Genomic DNA, 18,873 nt, shown 5'->3' with positions numbered 1-18,873 from the left:
CAACGCTGGATCCTTAACCCACTGAGCGAGGCCAGGGATTGAATCTGTGTCCTCGTGGATGCTAGTCAGACTCGTTTATGATGCAACTCGACGGGAACTCCAGGAAATTTTTTTCTTTTTTTTTAAATTTTTTTTCTTTTTTCTTAATTGAAAAACTTTTACACAGATGTTTATAGTGGCTTTATGCATAACCCACCCAAACCAGAAAGGTCCCTTACCCGGTGAATGGATAAACATGTGGATCTATCCATACAATGAAATATACTCAGCAAAGGAAAAAAGAATGAATTACTGATACATATAATGATCATCTGACTCAGCTGCATCAGGCTGACTTCTGCTGGCCAAGATGCAGGAACATGGACCAGATTTACTTTCTCACCTGAAACCAAAAACAAACAGAGAAAATAAACATAATAAGATGTTTTTTCAGGAGTTCCCACTGTGGCTCCATGGTAACAAACCTGACTAGTATCCATGAGGATGTGGGTTCAATCCCTGGTTCAGTGGGTTAAGGTTACAGCGTTGCCGTGAGTCATGGTGTAGGTCTCAGTTGCGACTTGGATCTGGTGATGCTGTGGCTGTGGCATAGGCTGGCAACTGTAGCTTTGATTCGACTTCTAGCCTGGGAACCTCCATATGCTGTGGGTGCAGTCCTAAAAAGACACACACAAAAAAGATGTTTTTCATTAAGACGTTGGACATCAGTCAACAGAGGACACTGATCCCTGAGAGACAGGAAACAGGTCACTTACCCCTGTAACTGCCCAGCATGTTGCCCTGAGAGTGTTCGCAGGCCATTGTGCAGAGGGGTACTCCAGGTGGAGCCTGGCCGACCCCCTGAGTTAGGAAGACAGGGTGAGAAGCCAGGGGACCCAGGAAGTTTAAATTCTGGGAAGACAGCTGCTCAAGGAGAAATCTAGGGGTCTGCAGAGTTCCCTCCAGTGGTCGGCTGAGCTCTGGTCAGTGCACACAGGGACATCTGCCTGGGGCCACGGAACCACCTGAAATGAGGAGGGGTAAGATTATATGGCACCCACACAGGCCTGGGAATAGTACCTGTTCCCGCCAGCCAGACTGGAAAACTTCATGATTCCTGGGTGTTAGTGTTGCCTCAGTAGTGGGGAAAAATTAGCTCCAGACTGAGCACTGTTTTGGTCTCAGGTAAATGTAAAAGCGTAATTCAAAAGGATCAAATGGTTTCCAAATAAGTGCATCCAATATAAAGTGCAAGAAGTTTTTGTTTGTTTGTTTGTTTGTTTTGTTTTGTTTTGTTTTGTTTTTTATGGCTGAACCTGTGGCACATTGAAGTTCCCCGGCCAGGGACGGAATCCAAGCCGCAGCTGCAGCAACATGGGATCCTTTAACCCACTGTACCAGGCTGGGTGGGGATCGAACCTGTGCTTCCGCAGTGACCCAAACCACTGCAGTTGGATTATTATTATTTTTTTTGGTCTTTTTGCCTTTTCTGGAGCCGCTCCCACGGCATATGGAGGTTCCCAGGCTAGGGGTCTAATTGGAGCTGTAGCCACTGGCCTACGCCACAGCCACAGCAATGCCAGATCCTTAACCCACTGAGCAAGGCCAGGGATCAAACCCGAAACCCCTTGGTTCCTAGTCAGATTTGTTAACCACTGCGCCACGACGGGAACTCCCTGCAGTTGGATTCTTAACCCACTGCACCACAGCAGGAACTACTCAAGAATATTTTTTAGGGATGCTAAAATAGAAAAGGAGAAAAAGGAGGGGGATGATGAGGAAGAGAAGGAGAAAAAAGGGAACCAAGAAGGTAAAATGCACGTCTAATAAACAATAACCAGGCTTGCAAACAAGCCCTATTTCATCTTTTTTTTTTTTTTGTCTTTTTAGGGCTGCACCCACAGCATATGGAGGTTCCCAGGCCAGGGGTTGAATCAGAGCTGTAGCTGCTGGCCTACACCACAGCCACAGCAATGCCAGATTTGAGCTGCAGCTTCGACCTACACCACAGCTCACAGCAATGCTGGATCCTTAACCCACTGAACAAGGTCAGGGATCGAACTTGCATCCTTATGGATGCTAGTCAGATTCTTTTCCACTGAGCCACAATGGGAAGTCCCCTATTTCTTCTTTTTTTTTTTTTGTCTTTTTGCCATTTCCTGGGTGGATCACACAGCATATGGAGGCTCCCAGGCCAGGGGTAAAATTGGAGCTGTAGCCGCTGGCCTATGCCACAGCCACAGCAATGCTGGATCTGAGCTGCATCTGCAACCTACACCACAGCTCACGGCAATGCCGGATCCCCGACCCACTGAGCAAGGCCAGGGATTGAACCTGCAACCTCATGGTTCCTAGTCGGATTCATTAACCACTGAGCCACGATGGGAACTCCTATTTCATCTTTTTTGAGAGGTATTGTTGTGGGTTAAATTGTCTCCTTAAAAGATATATTGAAGTCCCAACCCCCAGAGATGAGAATTGTAATTCAAAGTCAGTCATTAATTAGCTGGGAGTCTTGGAGTTCTCACTGTGGCACAGTGGTTCAAGGACCTGGAGTTGCCACAGCTGTGATGTAGGTCGAAGCTCCTGCTCGGATTTGATCCCTGGCCTGGGAACTTCCATATGCCTTGGGCGTGGCTAGAAGAAATTAAAAAAAAATTAGCTGGGAATCTTGAGTAAGCCATGTTCTTTTTCTTGCCTCTGTTATGGATTGCCGGAGCTCCTCTCTGGCTCAGCAGGTTAAGGATCCAGCATTGTCACTGCAGTGCCTCAGGTTGCTGCTTTGGCAAAGGTTTGATCCCTGGCCCCAAGAACTTCCACATGCCATAGGCATGGCCAGACCAAAAAAAAAAAAAAAGAAAAGTGGGGGGGGAATTGCCAGTATTTTTCTGTGTGCTTATGTGCATACTCTCCATTTAGAGTTCTTAGAGGCATCTGTGAACCCCCCAAAATTGAGGACCTCTGTAGTATATGATCTTTAATTTTTATCCCATCACCAAGTATTTGCCCTGGGGATCCAGTGACAACCAAGACAGAAATGAGATCCCTAATGTCTCATGAAGATTACACAATCATGGAGGGAAACATACAGCACGGAGACAAACACCTTCATATAGTGGTAACTTTTAAGAAGGAAATGAGGGAGTTTCCGTCGTGGTGCAGTGGTTAAGGAATCTGACTAGGAGTCATGAAGTTGTGGGTTCGGTCCCTGGCCTCACTCAGTGGGTTAAGGATCTGGTATTGCCGTGAGCTGTGGCGTAGGTTGAAGACGTGGCTCAGATCCTGCGTTGCTGTGGCTCTGGTGTAGGCCGGTGGCTACAGCTCCAATGAGACCCCTAGCCTGGGAACCTCCATATGCTGCGGGAGCGGCCCTAGAAAAGGCAAAAAGACAAAAAAAAAGAAGAAGAAGAAGAAGAAATATATAAGTGACTGAGAGGAGACTTGAACCTCTGGGTGTTCAGGAAAAGGTGTTTTTTTTGTTTTGTTTTGTTTTTTTTCCCAGAGGTTGTTACAGGTTGACTGTGTCCCTCAGAAAGATATGTCGAAATCATAATACCCACTACATCAGGAGTGACCTTATTTGTTTTTGTTTTGTTTTGTTTGCCAATGCCTGCAGCATGTGGAAGTTCCTGGGGCCAGGGACTTGAACCCAAGCCACAGAAATGACCTGAGCTGCTGCAACACCTGATCCTTAACCTGCTGCACCACAAGAGGATTCCAGAAGTGACCTTGTTTGGAACTACAGTCTTTGCAAATATAATTAGTTAAACTGAGATGAGTTCATGCTGGAGTCGGGTGGACTCTTAATCCAAGGAGATTTGTGTCCTTATAAGAGGAAAGGACTCACAGAGACAGACACACAGGGAAGGAGGCCATGTAAAGAGAGACAGAGATTGGAGAGGTGAAGTGAGAGCCAGGGAATGCTAAGAATTGATGGCCACCACCTTAAGCTATGAAGAAAAGATTCTACCCAGAGTCTCAGAGGGAGCATGACCTTGCCAATTTGATGATTTCTCACTTCTAGCCTCCAGAACTGTGAGAGAATACATTTCTGTTTAAGCCACTCAGTTTGTGGGACATAACCCAGTTTGTGGTTAGGGCAGCCCTAGGAAACTAATACAGGTATTATTTGACCTAAGGCTAGAATGATGAGAAAAAGGCAACCATATGAACATTTAGAGGGAAAACTATTCCAGGCAAGGGCAGGAAGAAAAAAAATGTGGCTGTAGAGTACTGATCCAGGGTGGGTGAGAAAGGAAATGTCACTGGAAAGCCAGGCAGGGATAAATCTTGTAGGATCGTGCTGAGGACGGAATTTGGATTCAGTTAGCATTGAGGTGGTTGTGTTGTTTGATTGACAGACACAGCTGTCAAGAGAGTGACCCAGAGTCTTAGAGGGCAGGATCTAGGATGTATTAGTTGCAGTAAATAATGACAATACGAGATGACAGGGCCGTCTCTGCGCTGCCCTGCGCTGCCTGGCGACCTTGCTGGACGGTCAATATCAGTTCTAGAATTATAGGCTGTCGTTGGTTTTGGCTCAGTGAAGGCAATGCCAAGGGGTGGTGACCTTTCACTTCTTCCCAGTTTCCTTTTTCCCTTTCGACCCTAGCCCCTCAAATACACGCGATCTAAGTAAAATAAGCTCTATGAATGCGGCTTGCGGACAAGACACACACACCCGGCCCAGAACCAGGCCAGAGAGATTCTGGAGGCGAAGAAGCATTCCCAAGGGGGTAGCTGCAGAGTGTGCCAAATCCTGCAAAGCTACAGCAATCGCCCGGCAGGCGCGCAGCGTGCGGGGGCGGAGCCGGAGGAGGTGCGTGCGCATGCCCGGGGCTTGCCTCCCGGAGAGGGGGTGGGGCGGGCGCCGGGGCGGGGGGCTGTGACGTCAGGTGCGCGCGTGGCTCCGGCTGCGCAGGAACAGCTGGTGCCTCTGAAGGCGGCCGGCGAGCGAACTGGCGTGAGGTGCTGGTGGCCCGCCGCGCCACGCTGCGGGAGCCGCCGCCGCCGTCTCGCACCGCTGCACCATGTCCGGCCAGCTGGAGCGTTGCGAGCGCGAGTGGCATGAACTGGAGGGAGAATTTCAGGAACTGCAGGTAGGACCGGGCCACCTGGTCCCGAAACTGCTACCTGACGTGTAGTGTATTCCCCTTCCTGCTTCGCCAGCCAGGACAGGGGGAACCAGCAGGGCCCAGAGGGTTTCCCCGGCTAGGCCCTGGGGGCTGGTGGTCCTCGTGGGCCAGCTCCCTCTCGTCTCCCTGGACTTCATTTCTTCATCCACCTGGGGCGCCGGGTCGAAGCCCTGGATTCCCCCGCCCTCGCACCGCCTTTTTGCTCCGTACACCTTCGCTGTAGAAAGTTGGTCGGTGGCCTCTGAGGGGAAGTTCCAGGCGTGTCCATGTGGGGGAGGCCTGAGGGGACAGGTATATGCCGGGACTCAAAGTGCAAGCCCAGCCCCCATCTCCCCCAGGGTCTCCCCAAACCCCACTGCTGCCCACCAGCTGTTTTGGCAGCTGAGGTCCCCTTTTACTCTGGCGGGGTAGCCCTGTCCTCTGCAACTCTATTTTGGGAGATGTGCTTGGGAGCCATTCACCTTGAACCCACAAGCTTTGCTTAAGGGTGAGGGACCCTGTTCTCAGTCTTTGGGGCTCCTGTGTCTGTGCCTGTCTCTCTGACGCTGCTACGGGCCGAGTTTGGCGTTGTGGATGACATCTGTCAGTTCTGACCTAGGTTGCTTCCCTAAGTGATAGAGGGCTCAAGCCCTCACCCCTTTGGCCCAGGGTCTTATACTGGGTGGGGTGAGGGTGGATGTAAGAGAGGCCTCTTGAGACTATGGCCTGATAGGAGGTTCACAGAGGCCTCAGCCACCTTTTCTGCTAACCAGAGACACCTTAAGAAACCTTGGGGTTGGCCAAGAGGGATGTCTGGGCAGTTTTTGGAGATGGGGCTGTTCCCTCCGGAGCTACTGGATTGTGTTTGTTTTCTCCAGAATTGGGCTCTGTTTGCCTAAAATCATGTGGAGCACCAGCAGCCCACTCCTTCCTAGCCTCAGCTGGAGCAGTGACATTTCCTGTCCATGTAGCTCTTATCTGCAGTTGGTTGGCCTCTTACTGTGTCCACAGGAGGGAGCAGGGAGATTGGCAAGGGTGTCTGTGATGGGTCATTCTAGGTCCTGATGAATAGAGAGAGGGTTGCTGAAGAGATTGAGAAGGAAGGGTACTGTTTGAGGCATGCGCAGAGAGTAAGGGACCAGATCCAGAAAGGTATGCCTTTTTTTTTTTTTTTGTCTTTTTAGGGCCGCACCCACAGCATATGAAGGTTCCCAGGCTAGGAGTTGAATCGGAGCTACAGCTGCTGGCCTACATCCACAGCCACAGCAACTTGGAATCTGAGCCGGGTCTGTGACCTACACCACAGCTCACAGCAATGCCAGACTCTTAACGTACTGAGCGAGGCTGGGGATCGAACCTGTATCCTCATGGTTGCTAGTCAAATTCATTTCCGCTGAGCCATGACCTTTCTTATCCTGTCCAGCATGTGTGGATTTGTGTCCTTTCCTTCAGGTCCAGGGCTTAGTTCCCACCCAGTTCCCAAGGGACCCTTCTGGCTTTATTCCCATCAAGAAAGACTCAGCCACAGCATGTGGAAGTTCCCAGGCCAGGTATCAAACCTTCACCACAGCAGTGACCCAAGCCACAGCAGTGACAGTGCTGAATCCCTAACCACCTGAGCCACCAGGGAAGTCAGTGCTTTGTCTTGCTGGGTTCTCAAGTTATGTCCAGCTGTGCAGCCGTGGAGGTTATTAGGATCTGGAGTGAGTGAAGAGTTTTGCTGTGTGGAGCTTTTGTTGTTCCTAATTCCTTTCCTTGGCCCTGCCTTGAATGAGGAGGAGGAGGAGGAGGATTCAACACTTCAGAGCTATGCGATTAACAGCAATTAGATAGCTAGTCTTGGCAGGCAGAGATGTTTGATTTGTTGTTTTCTTCTTTCTTGGTGTCTTTCGGCTCAGGTGTATGAGGGACAGAGAAGAATTGGGAATAAATCCTGGATTTTGTCCCCTGGTGCACAGCGAGAGTTGTAGAAGGGCTGACCGGTGAAAAACCATGATGTTCCCTGCTCAGTTCTTCAGCAGTGGGGGACCTGGAATGGATTGGGTCCAACTTGGGCAAGAGGGATCCTGCTGGGTCAGAGGCCAGTGACAGACAGAAGGCCACAGAATCTCCTGGGGGTCAAGGTCATAGACTGGAGCAAAATTACTCTCTACATCTTCAATTCATAGATGAGGAAACAGAAGCTTGGGAATGCTGGTAGACTGACCTGGGGTCACTCAGCTTTGAGGAGGTAAGGTTCAGACTAGAACTTAGTTCTTTAAATGTTTAGGTCAGATGTCTGTCATTGTGTCAGGAGGCTCCTCTCTGTTTTCTCACCGCCCCCAATGCTGATAGTAAATGTGAGAGCTCTGAAATCCTGAGATAAAAGTCTCTGGAAATATGCATATAATAAATAGGGTGTTTGTTGCCACTGTGTTTGTGTGGGGCAGACTTTGAGATGGGAACTATTTGCTGAGAAACAGGGAGGTCACAACAGGTGGGACGATTGAAACTAGTAAGATTAGTAATAGGAAGGGTCTTTTTTCCCACCAGAAAATCCCAGTCTATCTTAATTTTCCTGTATCTGCTTCAGAATCTGGGATTTGTGGATTTCATGTTCCTCTTTCTCTGATTCTGTCATTCTTGGTAATGTCTCTGTGTGTTTACCTCTCCTTCCCTTTTTGCAGGAAAGAGGAAATTTATTTATTTATTTATTTATTTGGTCTTTTTTTGCCTTTTCTAGGGCCGCTCCCATGACATATGGAGGTTCCCAGGCTAGGGGTCTAATCGGAGCTGTAGCCACCGGCCTACGCCAGAGCCACAGCAACGTGGGATCTGAGCTGCGTCTGTGACCTACACCACAGCTCACGGCAACGCGGGATCCTTAACCCACTGAGCAAGGCCAGGGATTGAACCCGCAACCTCATGGTTCCTGGTCGGATTCATTAACCACTGTGCCAGGACAGGAACTCCAGAAATAGGAAATTTAACTTCAGATCCTAGAAGATTTGAAAGGTCTTTAGAATTCGTCTCCACCCCCTAAAAAGCCATAATCTCTGGGACTTTCTAGAGGAAAGGATCTGTTTTCTTTTGCCTGTGATTTGTATCTGTCAGGGCCTCAGTGGACTCAGGGGCAAGGTCGAGTTGCTGTGAGGACTTTCATTTTGGCTGGTTGGGGTTGTGACCATGCTGGCGAATTGAGCATCCATCTGGGAACAGCGTGTGTTTGGCCCTACCACAGAAGGTCACTTAGAGACTTGGTGGCAGGTGATTTAATGAGCCTTTCCTGCCTTGCATCTCTGGAAACCTGACCCCAGCCCTCTGTACCCAGGAAAGAGGTGGCCCAAAGAGGCCTTTCCCTAACCCTGACCTCACAGAAATGTAGGGACCCGGTAGGCCATTGTAAAAGATTTTTGGCTTTTATTACTGATGAAACGAGCATACCTCTGGCTGTGTGTATAGAATAGATTTGAAGGGGGCAGAGTGGAAGCGGGAAGATCAGTATTATTTTATTAAAACCCTATTAAATAGATCCTGTTATATTCATCTTACAGAGTGAAAAATATTCCCGAAATCACATGGCTTATAAATACTGGAGTCAGGTTTCAAACCCAGGGTATTGAACATCAGTCTGTACTCTTAACTGCTACCCAAGGCAGGTCTGTGCCCTGGCTACTCTTTTATTTTTTTTTCCATCTTTCATTGCCTTCTGGGTCTCTTTCCTTAGTGCATTGTGCCACCTCTCTGAGCTTGAGTTTATCTACAAAACAAAGGCTGAGAATAATAGCAACAATAAGAGCTAACTGTATGATTCATGGATTATTCCGTTTAATCTAAATGACAACCCAGCTTTATAAATGAGGAGACTGGAGCTAAGAGATGTTAAGTAACTTGAAAATCATGGAGCTAGAATTTGAACACAGCCCCACTGTATCCATCACATACTTTTTGGGTTCCTAACGCAGTGGGCGCCAAAAGTATCCTAAGACCTTTGGCCCTAGAAGGAAACTTTTGGATTTGTGGCATCTCATTTCATTAGTACAGTGCTTTAACATGCATTAGTAAAGATTTTTAGTTGCAAGTGGTAGAAACCCAGTCCAACTAGCTTTATGCCAAAAAACCCAAAAAAACTGAAACAGTTTATTGGCTCATGCATTGGGAAGTCCAGTGGCAAATGGCTTCAGGCAAGGCTGGATCCAGGTACTCTAATGATGTCTGTATATAGGTGTGTATGTGACTGTCTCTTCTATGTCAGCTTCATTCTCAACAATCTCTCCCATGTTGCAGCAAAGATGAGCACTGGTAGCCCCAGGCTGACATCTACCAGCTTAGCATATTTCAGAAACAGAACATCTTTTCCCCTGTAATTCTGGCAGGAGCCCCAAGGCTGACTGTCATTCGCCCAACTTGGGTCATGTGATTATTCCTTACTTAACCAGACCCTGTGGCACTGTGTCTTGGTTAACATGTCTGTCCTGGAGCCCAGGACTGGGATCAGTGCTGCTCCAACCACATGAAATAAGAGTGGAGGGAAGAGTTCCTGCCATGGCTCAGCAGTAACGAACCTGACTAGTATCCATGAGGACGTGGGCTCAATCCCCAGCCTCACTCAATGAGTTAAGGATCTGGAATTGCAGTGAGCTGTGGTGTAGGTTGAAGACGTGGCTTGGATCCTGAGTTGCTGTGGATGTTGCTTAGGCTGGCAGTTATAGCTCTCATTTGACTCCTAGCCTGGGAATTTCCATATCCTGCAGGTGCTGCAAAAAAAAAAAGAGAGAGTGGAGGGGCCATGGTCCCATGAAGGAAAATCAGAATACTGGTAGTAAAAAAAAGAAAAGAAAAGAAAAAGAAAACAAACAGAAGGATCTGGACAGGCATCTTTGGGGAGGGGGTAATAGAAACAGTCGATTACTGTGATTCACCGACTGTGTTAAGGCATCCGCAAGGAGCTGCAGCAAGTTGACAGGGGCACTATGGTATAATTTAAATTTTCAAGGGAAGCATCGTGACATTTGTCACATACCACTTAAACTGCTAACTTAGGGTAGTTCACACCTGCATATTAGATTATGCTACACTCTTTTTAATTATGTCATGTCTTTGTGAAGTTGGGTTTTTTTGTAGTTTCTGATTAAAATCAAGTAATTTATGAAAATCAATTTGAGATAAGAAATAAGGGTGGCAGTGTCCGATCTAATCCCAAGGTTTGAGAATTTGTGCAGGGCCTGACAGGCACACACATCAGTAAATAACTTTGGTTACTTCAGAATGAAATGCAAATACTTTTGGGAGTTCCCGTCGTGGCACAGTGGTTAATGAATCCGACTAGGAACCATGAAGTTGTGGGTTTGATCCCTGCCCTTGCTCAGTGGGTTAAGGATCTGGTGTTGCTGTGAGCTGTGGTGTACGGCGCAGACGCAGCTCAGATCCCGAGTTGCTGTGGCTCTGGTATAGGCCGGTGGCTACAGCTCCAATTAGACCCCTAGCCTTGGAACCTCCATATGCTGTGGGAGTGGCCCAAGAAATGGCAAAAAGACAAAAAAAAAAAAAAGAAAAACAAAAAAACCCCCCAAAACCAAAAAACTTTTGTCAATTTCTGTATATCCTTTTCCCCTCCAAAAGTCTACTAAGTTGTAAGGACATAAATACATTTCAATTATTAAAGACTTTGTGAAAAAGTTTATTGAGACACCAGTGGTGTGGTGAACCAATGAAGTTTGGGAACCTTTGTTTTATGTCCTGATAGTGGTCGTGGTTACACAGCTGTATACATTTGCCAAAATTCATTAAATTACATACCTGAAATTGGTGAGTTGCTATGTAAGTTGTACCTCAGTAAAGCTGATTGTAAAAAATTAGTACATGGCCTGTTGTATAAATTTCATCCCCTGATTATTTTATAGCTGGGGAAACGAAGTAGTGTCAAACTCTGGATATGAAGTCATCCTGACTCTTGAGCCCAACCATTTTGCTATCCTGCCTCCCAAATGCCTCACATACATGCTGATATCTCCAATTGCTGCTCCTCTAACAGACATTATTAATCAATCCTGACACATGACTCAGAATCTTTTGCGGTGTAGAGTTGATGCAGTTTAGGTGAAGTTCACTTGCCATCCTTAGTAGTGTTTCCATGGCAGTGAGTCTTAGTTAAGTGTACTCAACATTCAGAAATCTTTATTTGAAGTTGATTCTTTAGAATAAGAATTACATAAATACAGTCTCTTGAAAACTTAGCGCCAGCCACAACTATAAGTCACCACATTTTGGTGGTGACCATGGCTGTCTTTCAATCCACTGGGTTGCCCAGCAACTTGCAGTGATCCTAGGCCAGAACCCTGTCTGAACATGGCACATGATTCCACTGATGGCAATTCTTGCAGTAAATGTTGGCTCAGGAATTGTGACTCAGCTAAGTTGTGATAAGAGGGCATCTCCAGATGTTTCACAGCCGTTCAGGGACCTGGAATCATTAACCTCATCTTCCCATGGGGGCAGAGGTTGGGGCCTCAGAGGACAGGAGAGGCAGCAGATCTCTGAATTCTCCAACAGAAACTTGGTTGTTTGTGTCTTCTAGACATGGTATAAAAGGATGGTAATCAGAGATGTGGGAAAGAAGCTATGGGTATCCCAGCTTACAGAGCCAGTGTTAGTGTCTACCTCTCTGTCTGTCTCTGATCTGTTCTACATTTTTATAAGTAGTACATATCCACAGAGTGAAAAACTCTAATAGGAGAAATGTGTAAGAATTCTATAATAGCTAGAAACTGGAAACCTAAATATCTGTCAGAATGCATAATTCCACTGAACATCCTTAGAATGAGTAAACTACATTCACATGTACTAACATGGATAAATTTTTTTTTGTCTTTTTGCCATTTCTTGGGCCGATCCCTTGGCATATGGAGGTTCCCAGGCTAGGGGTCGAATCGGGAACTCCGTTGTGGCGCAGTGGTTAACGAATCCGACTAGGAACCATGAGGTTGCGGGTTCAGTCCCTGCCCTTGCTCAGTGGGTTTAACGAGCCGGCGTTGCCTCGAGCTGTGGTGTAGGTTGCAGACGTGGCTCGGATCCAGCGTTGCTGTGGCTCTGGCCGTAGGCTGGTGGCTGCAGCTCCGATTGGACCCCTAGCCTGGGAACCTCCATATGCCGAGGGAGCAGCCCAAGAAATAGCAAAAAGCCAAAAAAAAAAAAAAAAAAGAAGAAAGAAAAAGAAAAGCAACATTGGGAGTTCCCATTGTGGCTCAGTGGTTGATGAACCTGGCTAGCATCCATGAGGACACAAGTTCGATCCCTGGCCTTGCTCAGTGGGTTAAGGATCTGACATTGCCATGAGCTGTGGTGTAGGTTGCAGATGCGGCTTGGATCCCGCATTGCTGGGCTGTGTGGTGTAGGCCGGCGGCTACAGCTCCAATTCCACCCCTAACCTGGGACCCTCCATATGCCATGGGTGTGGGTGTGGCCCTAAAAAGAAAAGAAAAGAAAAGCAACATTGAAAAGTTGCCAAGGGGTGTATATAGTATGATGCGTAACAGAGTTAAAAACATTCAAAACAATACTATGTTTTGCTTACTGATACATGTCTATGTAGTATAAATATGAGGACTTGCAAGGGAGTGATATGAGCCAGATTTGGCATAGTGGAGATTCAGGCAGGGCCATGGCAAGAAGCAAATGACTTTCCCAAATGGGTCTCGCTGAGAAGAGTTTAAGGAAGGGGCTGTTGGAGTTCCCTGGTAGCTCAGTGGGTTAAGGGTCCAGTGTCACTGCTGTGGCTTGGGTTGCTGCTGTGGCTCAGGGGTTAGATTTCTGGCCCAGGAACTTCCACATGCTGCAGGTGTGGGGGGAAAAAGTGTACAATGCTCGTGTTTTCTCTCTTGGAGATTTTAATTGTATTTATATAGTTAGCATCTGATTCTTTACTGGTGCTATTTGCCTTATAATTATCCTTTCCCCCCTGCCCCATCCTCTTTTTTTCCCCCTAAAGCTCCATCTTTGGATATTTTATCAAGTGTGTCTCTTTTCTTGGTCTTGAAGTAGCCAGTTAGGAGGTTGGGACTTGCTTTGTGCAGCAGAATAGAGTCTTGTCTTCCACAGCTGCCTCTCTGCTTTGGTGCCCCTGGCACTCTGGGTTATTTTTGGAGGTAGGTGCCCCCCAGCACTCTGGGTTATTTTTGGAGGTAGCAATTTGACGTGGGAGTCAGTCATGTTTCATAAGCTATACTCCCTGCACTGTGAGCAGAGACCTGACTTAGTTTTTGGTGAGTGTCTCCCATGCCCCAATCCACTGCTGCCAAGTTTAGAAATAAAAATAGTGGTTTGGCATTTTGGCATTTTCTTTAAAAGTTAAACCTACATTTACCATATGACCCAGCAATTCCATTCCTAGATATCTATCCAAGAGAAATCAAAACATATACTACATAAAACTTGTACATGAATTTTCATGGCATCATTATTCATAATAGCCCCCAAATGGAAATAACCCAGATGTCCAGCAAACAAAATGTGGTATAAATGCCGAGTAGCAGTTAAAAAAAAAAAAAAAAAGAATGCATGCTGCAACATAAATATACCTCAAAAACATTATGCTGTGTGAATGAGGGCAGATACAAAACCACATATTACATGATTCCATTTATATGAAATATCCAGAAAAACAAACCTATAGGGACAGAAGGTGGATTCATGGTTGCCAGGAGCTGGGAGGAGGGGAGAGTGGGGAGTGAGTGCTGGTAGACACTAGGGATCTTCCTAAGTGATGGAATGTCCTACAACTATATGTGGTCATAGTTGTACAACTTGGTAAATATATAAAAGTCACTGAATGGTACACTTAAAATGAGAATTTTATGATCTATAAATTACATCTCAATAAAGTTGTGAAAAAGGAATGGTTTAGGTTCTTGGTTTGGTAGAAAAAACACCCAAGATGCTTGTTCAGAGATCTACATTTTTATATTATTTTATTTTATTTTTTTGGTCTTTTTTTTTTTTTTTTTTTAGGGCCTCACCCACGGTGTATGGAGGTTCCCAGGCTAGGGGTCTAATCAGAGCTGTAGCTGCTGGCCACAGCCACAACCACAACCACAGCAATGCCAGATCCAAGCCATGTCTGCGACCTACACCACAGCTTCTGGCAATGCCAGATCCTTAACCCACTGAGCGAGGCCAGGGATCAAACCTGCATCCTCATGGACACTAGTCAGATTCATTTCTGCCGAACCACGATAGGAACTCCGAGATTTGCATTTTTAGGTGCCTCTTTACTTACTGGCTTGATGAAGGATTTATTCAACCAGACTCCAAGTCCTTGTCATCTTTAAGATGACACTGCTGGAGTACCCATTGTGGCTCAGTGGAAATGAATCCGACTAGTGTCCATGAGGACGCAGGTTCGATCCTTAGCGTTGCTCAGTGGGCTGAGGATCCGGCGTTCCCTTGAGCTGTGGCGTAGGTCGCAGATGCTGCTCAACTCCCAAGTTGCTGTGGTGGCTGTGGTGTAGGCCAGCAGCTGTAGCTACAATTCAGCCCCTATCCTGGGAACCTCCATATGCTGTGGGTGTGGCCCTGAAAAGACCAGAAAAAAAAAAAAATATGGCAGTGGTTAGGGCAAGAGCTTGGTAATAATGAGTCCAAGATTTATGGTGTCTCTTCTTACCTGGCGTGGTTAACTTTGCCCAGAAGGAAAGCTGTATTCTTTGACATATTAACCTAGATTCTGACACTTACCTCTGAAATCAAGACACACAACCCAAACTAGCAAAACCAAACAGAATAAAATGGCATTTGTTTGCTTGTCTTAATTGGGAAGTCGGAAGTGCATCGCCTTCGGGTAGAAGCTGATCCAGGGGCTCAAATGAAACCACTGGGGCTTAGCCTTCATTTACCTCTCCACTCTGTTTTCCTCTCCTTTGGGTTCATTCCCAGGCAAGGCAGGCCCATTAGCTCTGTGCTCACGTCCTGCTACCTTCAAAATTAGTGGGGAGGGAGTTGCTGTCATGGCTCAGTGGTAATGATCCTGACTAGGATCCATGAAGACGCAGGTTTGTTCTCTGGACTCGCTCATTAGGTTAAGGATCTGGCATTGTGAGCTGTGGTGCAGGTCGCAGACACGGCTCAGATCCTGAATTGCTGAGGCTGTGGTCTGGGTCAGCAGCTACAGCTCCAATTCTACCCCTAGCCTGGGAACTTCCATATGCTGCAGTGCAGCCCTAGAAAGACAAAAACAAAAAAACAAAAAAACCCCAAAACAAAAAACCAACAAAACACCCACTAGTGGGGAAAGAGTTTCTTTGCCCTGCACAGTTTGGATAAAAGCCTATAGCTGAAATTCATTGGTTTTGAATGCTTGTTCCTAAATCAGTCAGCTGGGTCAGAAGGCTGATGTTCTGATTGGCGGAGTCTGGGTCATTTACCCTGAATCTTGGAGCAGGGTCAATCCCACTCCAAGCCAGATTTCATGGACTGAGTGTTAGGGAGGGAGGAATCTCCAGAGAAACCATAGGGACATTAACCAGAAAGGGAATGGCTGCCTAGCTGGTAAAAACAACAGCAGGCTTCCATCTGCCGACTAGTTGCTTTCAGGGCCACGAGGCTGATTGGCGGAAAGGCAGGATTGGATTGCCTCAGTATGGCTCATCCTGCTCCTCGAAAAAGCATATCAAAGCATAGGTCCAATTAAGGGTCAGCTGGAGACATCCTTATGTGGGAGGGCAGCCAGGGCCTCTGAGGGGAGACAGGAATTGTACCCCTCCCACCTCCTAGAACCACCAAGAGATAGCTGTTGTAAAATGGTGCAGCCTTTTTGGAAAATGGTATAGCAGTTCCTCAAAAAAATTAAACATAATTACCTAATGATCCAGAAATTCTACTTCTGGATATATATATCCAAAAGAATTAAAAGCAGGGACTCAGGAGTTCCCGTCTTGGCTCAGCAGCAATGAACCCCTGACTAGTATCCATGAAGACATGGGTTTGATCCCTGGCTTTGCTCATTAGGTTAAGGATCCAGCATTGCTCTGAGCTGTGGTGTAGGCCAGCAGTTGCAGCTCTGATTTGACCCCTAGCCTGGAAACTTCCATATGCCACAGGTGCAGCCTTAAAGAGACAAATAACTAAATATAAATAAATAAATAAATAAAAGCAGGGACTTGAACAAATATTTATATACCCAAGTTCATGGTAACATTATTTACAATATCCAAAAGATGGAAGCAACCCAGGTGTTCATCAATAGATGAACGGGTAAAATGTGGTGTATACCTATTGTGGGATATTGTTCAGCCTTAAAAAGAAAGGAAATTCTGATACATGCTACAATGTGGATGCACCTCGAAGACATTATTCTTTAAATGTCAGGCACAAAAATTTAAATAGTGTGAGATTCAACCTATATGAGGTTTCTAGAGGAGTCAAATTCATAGAAATAGAAAGTAGAGTGGTGGTTGCCAAGGGCTAGGAGAATGGGAAATTGAGTTATTGTGTGATAGGTTCAGAGTTTCAGTTGCGACGGTGAAAAAGTTCTGGAGATGGATGGTAGTGATGGTTGCACAATGATATGAACATAATTGATACTACTGAGTTGTACACTTAAAATGGTTAAGATGGTAAATTTTATGTGTATTTTATTTAATTAGAAATATTTTAATGATTAACTTGGTAAATTTTATGTTACCTATATTTTACCACCATTGAAAAAAGACCAAGAAAAGTTTCCTGGTGGCACAGTGGGTTAAACGAATCCAGCGGTTGTCACTGCTGTTGCTCAGATTCAATCTCTGGGGCCTAGAACTTTGGCCTACTGCAGATGTGGCTCAAAAAAATTAAACAAACAGATAAATGTAAATATGATTTTTTTTAAAAAAGAAAGAAAAGACTGAGGGCTGTGTGGAAAAAGCATCCAAGAAATGAGCTGATAACTTTTCCTGCTGCTATGGGACTGGCATGAGGTGAAATCAGCAGAGACTGGGCGTGGGTAAGGAATGCCCTAGGAAAGGAGAGTGTGTCACACTGAGGGCCTTGTTTCCAACTCCCTCCACCCCTTGTTCTCAAGGCTGGCAAATTCTGAGCCTGGACCCAAAGACAGGGTGGACCCAATGTGTGGTCTCCAGGATCAGATCTCCCCTGGGAGGTAGCTCTAGCCAATGGCAGAGAGAGAGCTATCAGGAATCAGGAATGACTGTATCTTCCAGGGAACGGAAGTTTGGGAAGGGCCATGAACTTCACATCCCTATTCAGTCTGATGTCTTAGGATCATGCAGAAAATATCACTAGTGGAGCATTAAAAAAGACCTTTAGGAGTTTCCTCATGAACCTGACTAATATCCATAAGGATGCAGGTTTGATCCCTGGCCTCTTTCAGTGGGTTAAGGATTCAGCGTTGCCACAGGCTGCAGCATAGGTCACAGACATGGCTCAGATCTGGCATTGCTATGGCTGTGGTGTAGGCTGGCGGCTGCAGCTCTGATTTGACCCCTAGTCTGAGAACTTCCATATACCACATGTGCGGCCCTAAAAAGAAAAAGAGCCTTTAAGAAAGTCAGTGCAGGAGTTCCCTTATGGTGGAGCTGATTAAGAATCTAGTATTGTCACTGCAGCAGCTGGGGTTGCAGCTGTGGCACAGGTTCAATCCCCGGCCTGGGAACGTCCACATGCCGCAGGTGCAGCCAAAAAAAGATAAAGTCAGTGAGATAGCATTGAGTGTTGGTGAGGTGTGGACAGCTGTCATATGCTGTGGGTGGGAGTGTAAATTGGTACAGCCATTCTCCAAGCAGTTTGCCAAGATCTGTTAAAACTAAAAAACAAACTTGTACCCTCTGACCCAGTAATTCCACTTCTGATCCCCAGAGAGATACTTGTGCATGTGCCCAGGGAGAGAATGCAAGGATATTATCCAGTGCTGCATTGTTGGTTATAGCCAGAGGCTGGGAACAACCTAAAAATCCAGTGATGGGAAAATGGCTAAATAAACTATTGTTTGTGTGTCCATAGCATGAATTACTGCACAGGACTAAAAAGAATGTAGTACATATTTATTCTCTTTTTTAAATGTTTTTTTTTTTTCATTTTTAAAAGGTTTTATTGAAGTATAGTCAATTTTCAAGGTTGTGGTAGTTTCTGCTGTACATCAGTTATACATGTACACATATCTATTCTCTTTCAGATTCTTTTCCTGCACAGGTTAAATTATCACAGAATATTGATTAGAGTTCTCTCCTCTACCACAGGTCCCCATGGGCCAGTCATTCCAGATACCACAGTGTGTATATGCCAGTCCCAAACCTCCAGTCCATCCCTCCCCTGCCAACCTATCCCCTTTGGTAACCGTAATTTTTTCAAAGTTTGTAAGTCTGTTTCTGTTCTGAAGATAAATTCATTTGTATTCTTTTTTTTTTAGATTCCACATATAAGTGATAACATGATGTTTGTCTCATCTCTGTATTCTTATGTGGGTAGATCTTTAAGACATATTGTTGAGTGGAAAAAGCAAGCTGTGGAATCAGCAGTTCCTGTTGTGGTGCAGTGGAAAAGAATCTGACTAGGAACCATGAGGATGTGGGTTCGATTCCTGGCCTCACTCAGTGGGTTAAAGATTTGGCTTTGCCATGAGCTGTGGTGTAGGTCGCAGACATGGCTTGGATCTGGTGTTGCTGTGGCTATGGTGTAGGCCAGCAGCTGTAGCTCCGATTAGACCCCTAACCTGGCAACCTTCATATACCGTGGGTTTGGCCCTAAAATGCAAAAAAAAAATAAAATAAAAAATAAGCTGTGGAATCATATCTATGTTCTGATACTATTG

At 46.0% G+C, this 18,873-nt stretch overlaps 1 protein-coding gene across 7 annotated transcripts in view; it reads left to right on the top strand.

Annotated features, from left to right (window-relative positions):
- Positions 1-4,884: 4,884 nt before the first annotated feature.
- The window catches only part of TMEM120B (transmembrane protein 120B), a 60,803-nt gene continuing 46,814 nt past the window's right edge, over positions 4,885-18,873 (top strand). For 6 of the 7 annotated variants that reach the window (XM_047762849.1, XM_047762848.1, XM_047762847.1 and 3 more), the window contains exon 1: positions 4,885-5,078. In XM_047762849.1, the coding sequence (XP_047618805.1) occupies positions 5,010-5,078 (69 nt within the window). In that variant the 5' untranslated portion in view covers positions 4,885-5,009. Of the gene's footprint in view, positions 5,079-6,991; positions 7,324-18,873 lie in introns of all 7 variants that reach the window. The other variant, XM_047762851.1, reaches the window with a different exon arrangement.

The sequence above is a fragment of the Phacochoerus africanus genome, chromosome 15, assembly GCF_016906955.1.
Source record: "Phacochoerus africanus isolate WHEZ1 chromosome 15, ROS_Pafr_v1, whole genome shotgun sequence".
NCBI classification, from domain to species: Eukaryota; Metazoa; Chordata; class Mammalia; order Artiodactyla; family Suidae; genus Phacochoerus; species Phacochoerus africanus.
Note: the sequence above shows the minus strand (reverse complement) of the source record. Positions and strands in the feature narration are given on the sequence as shown.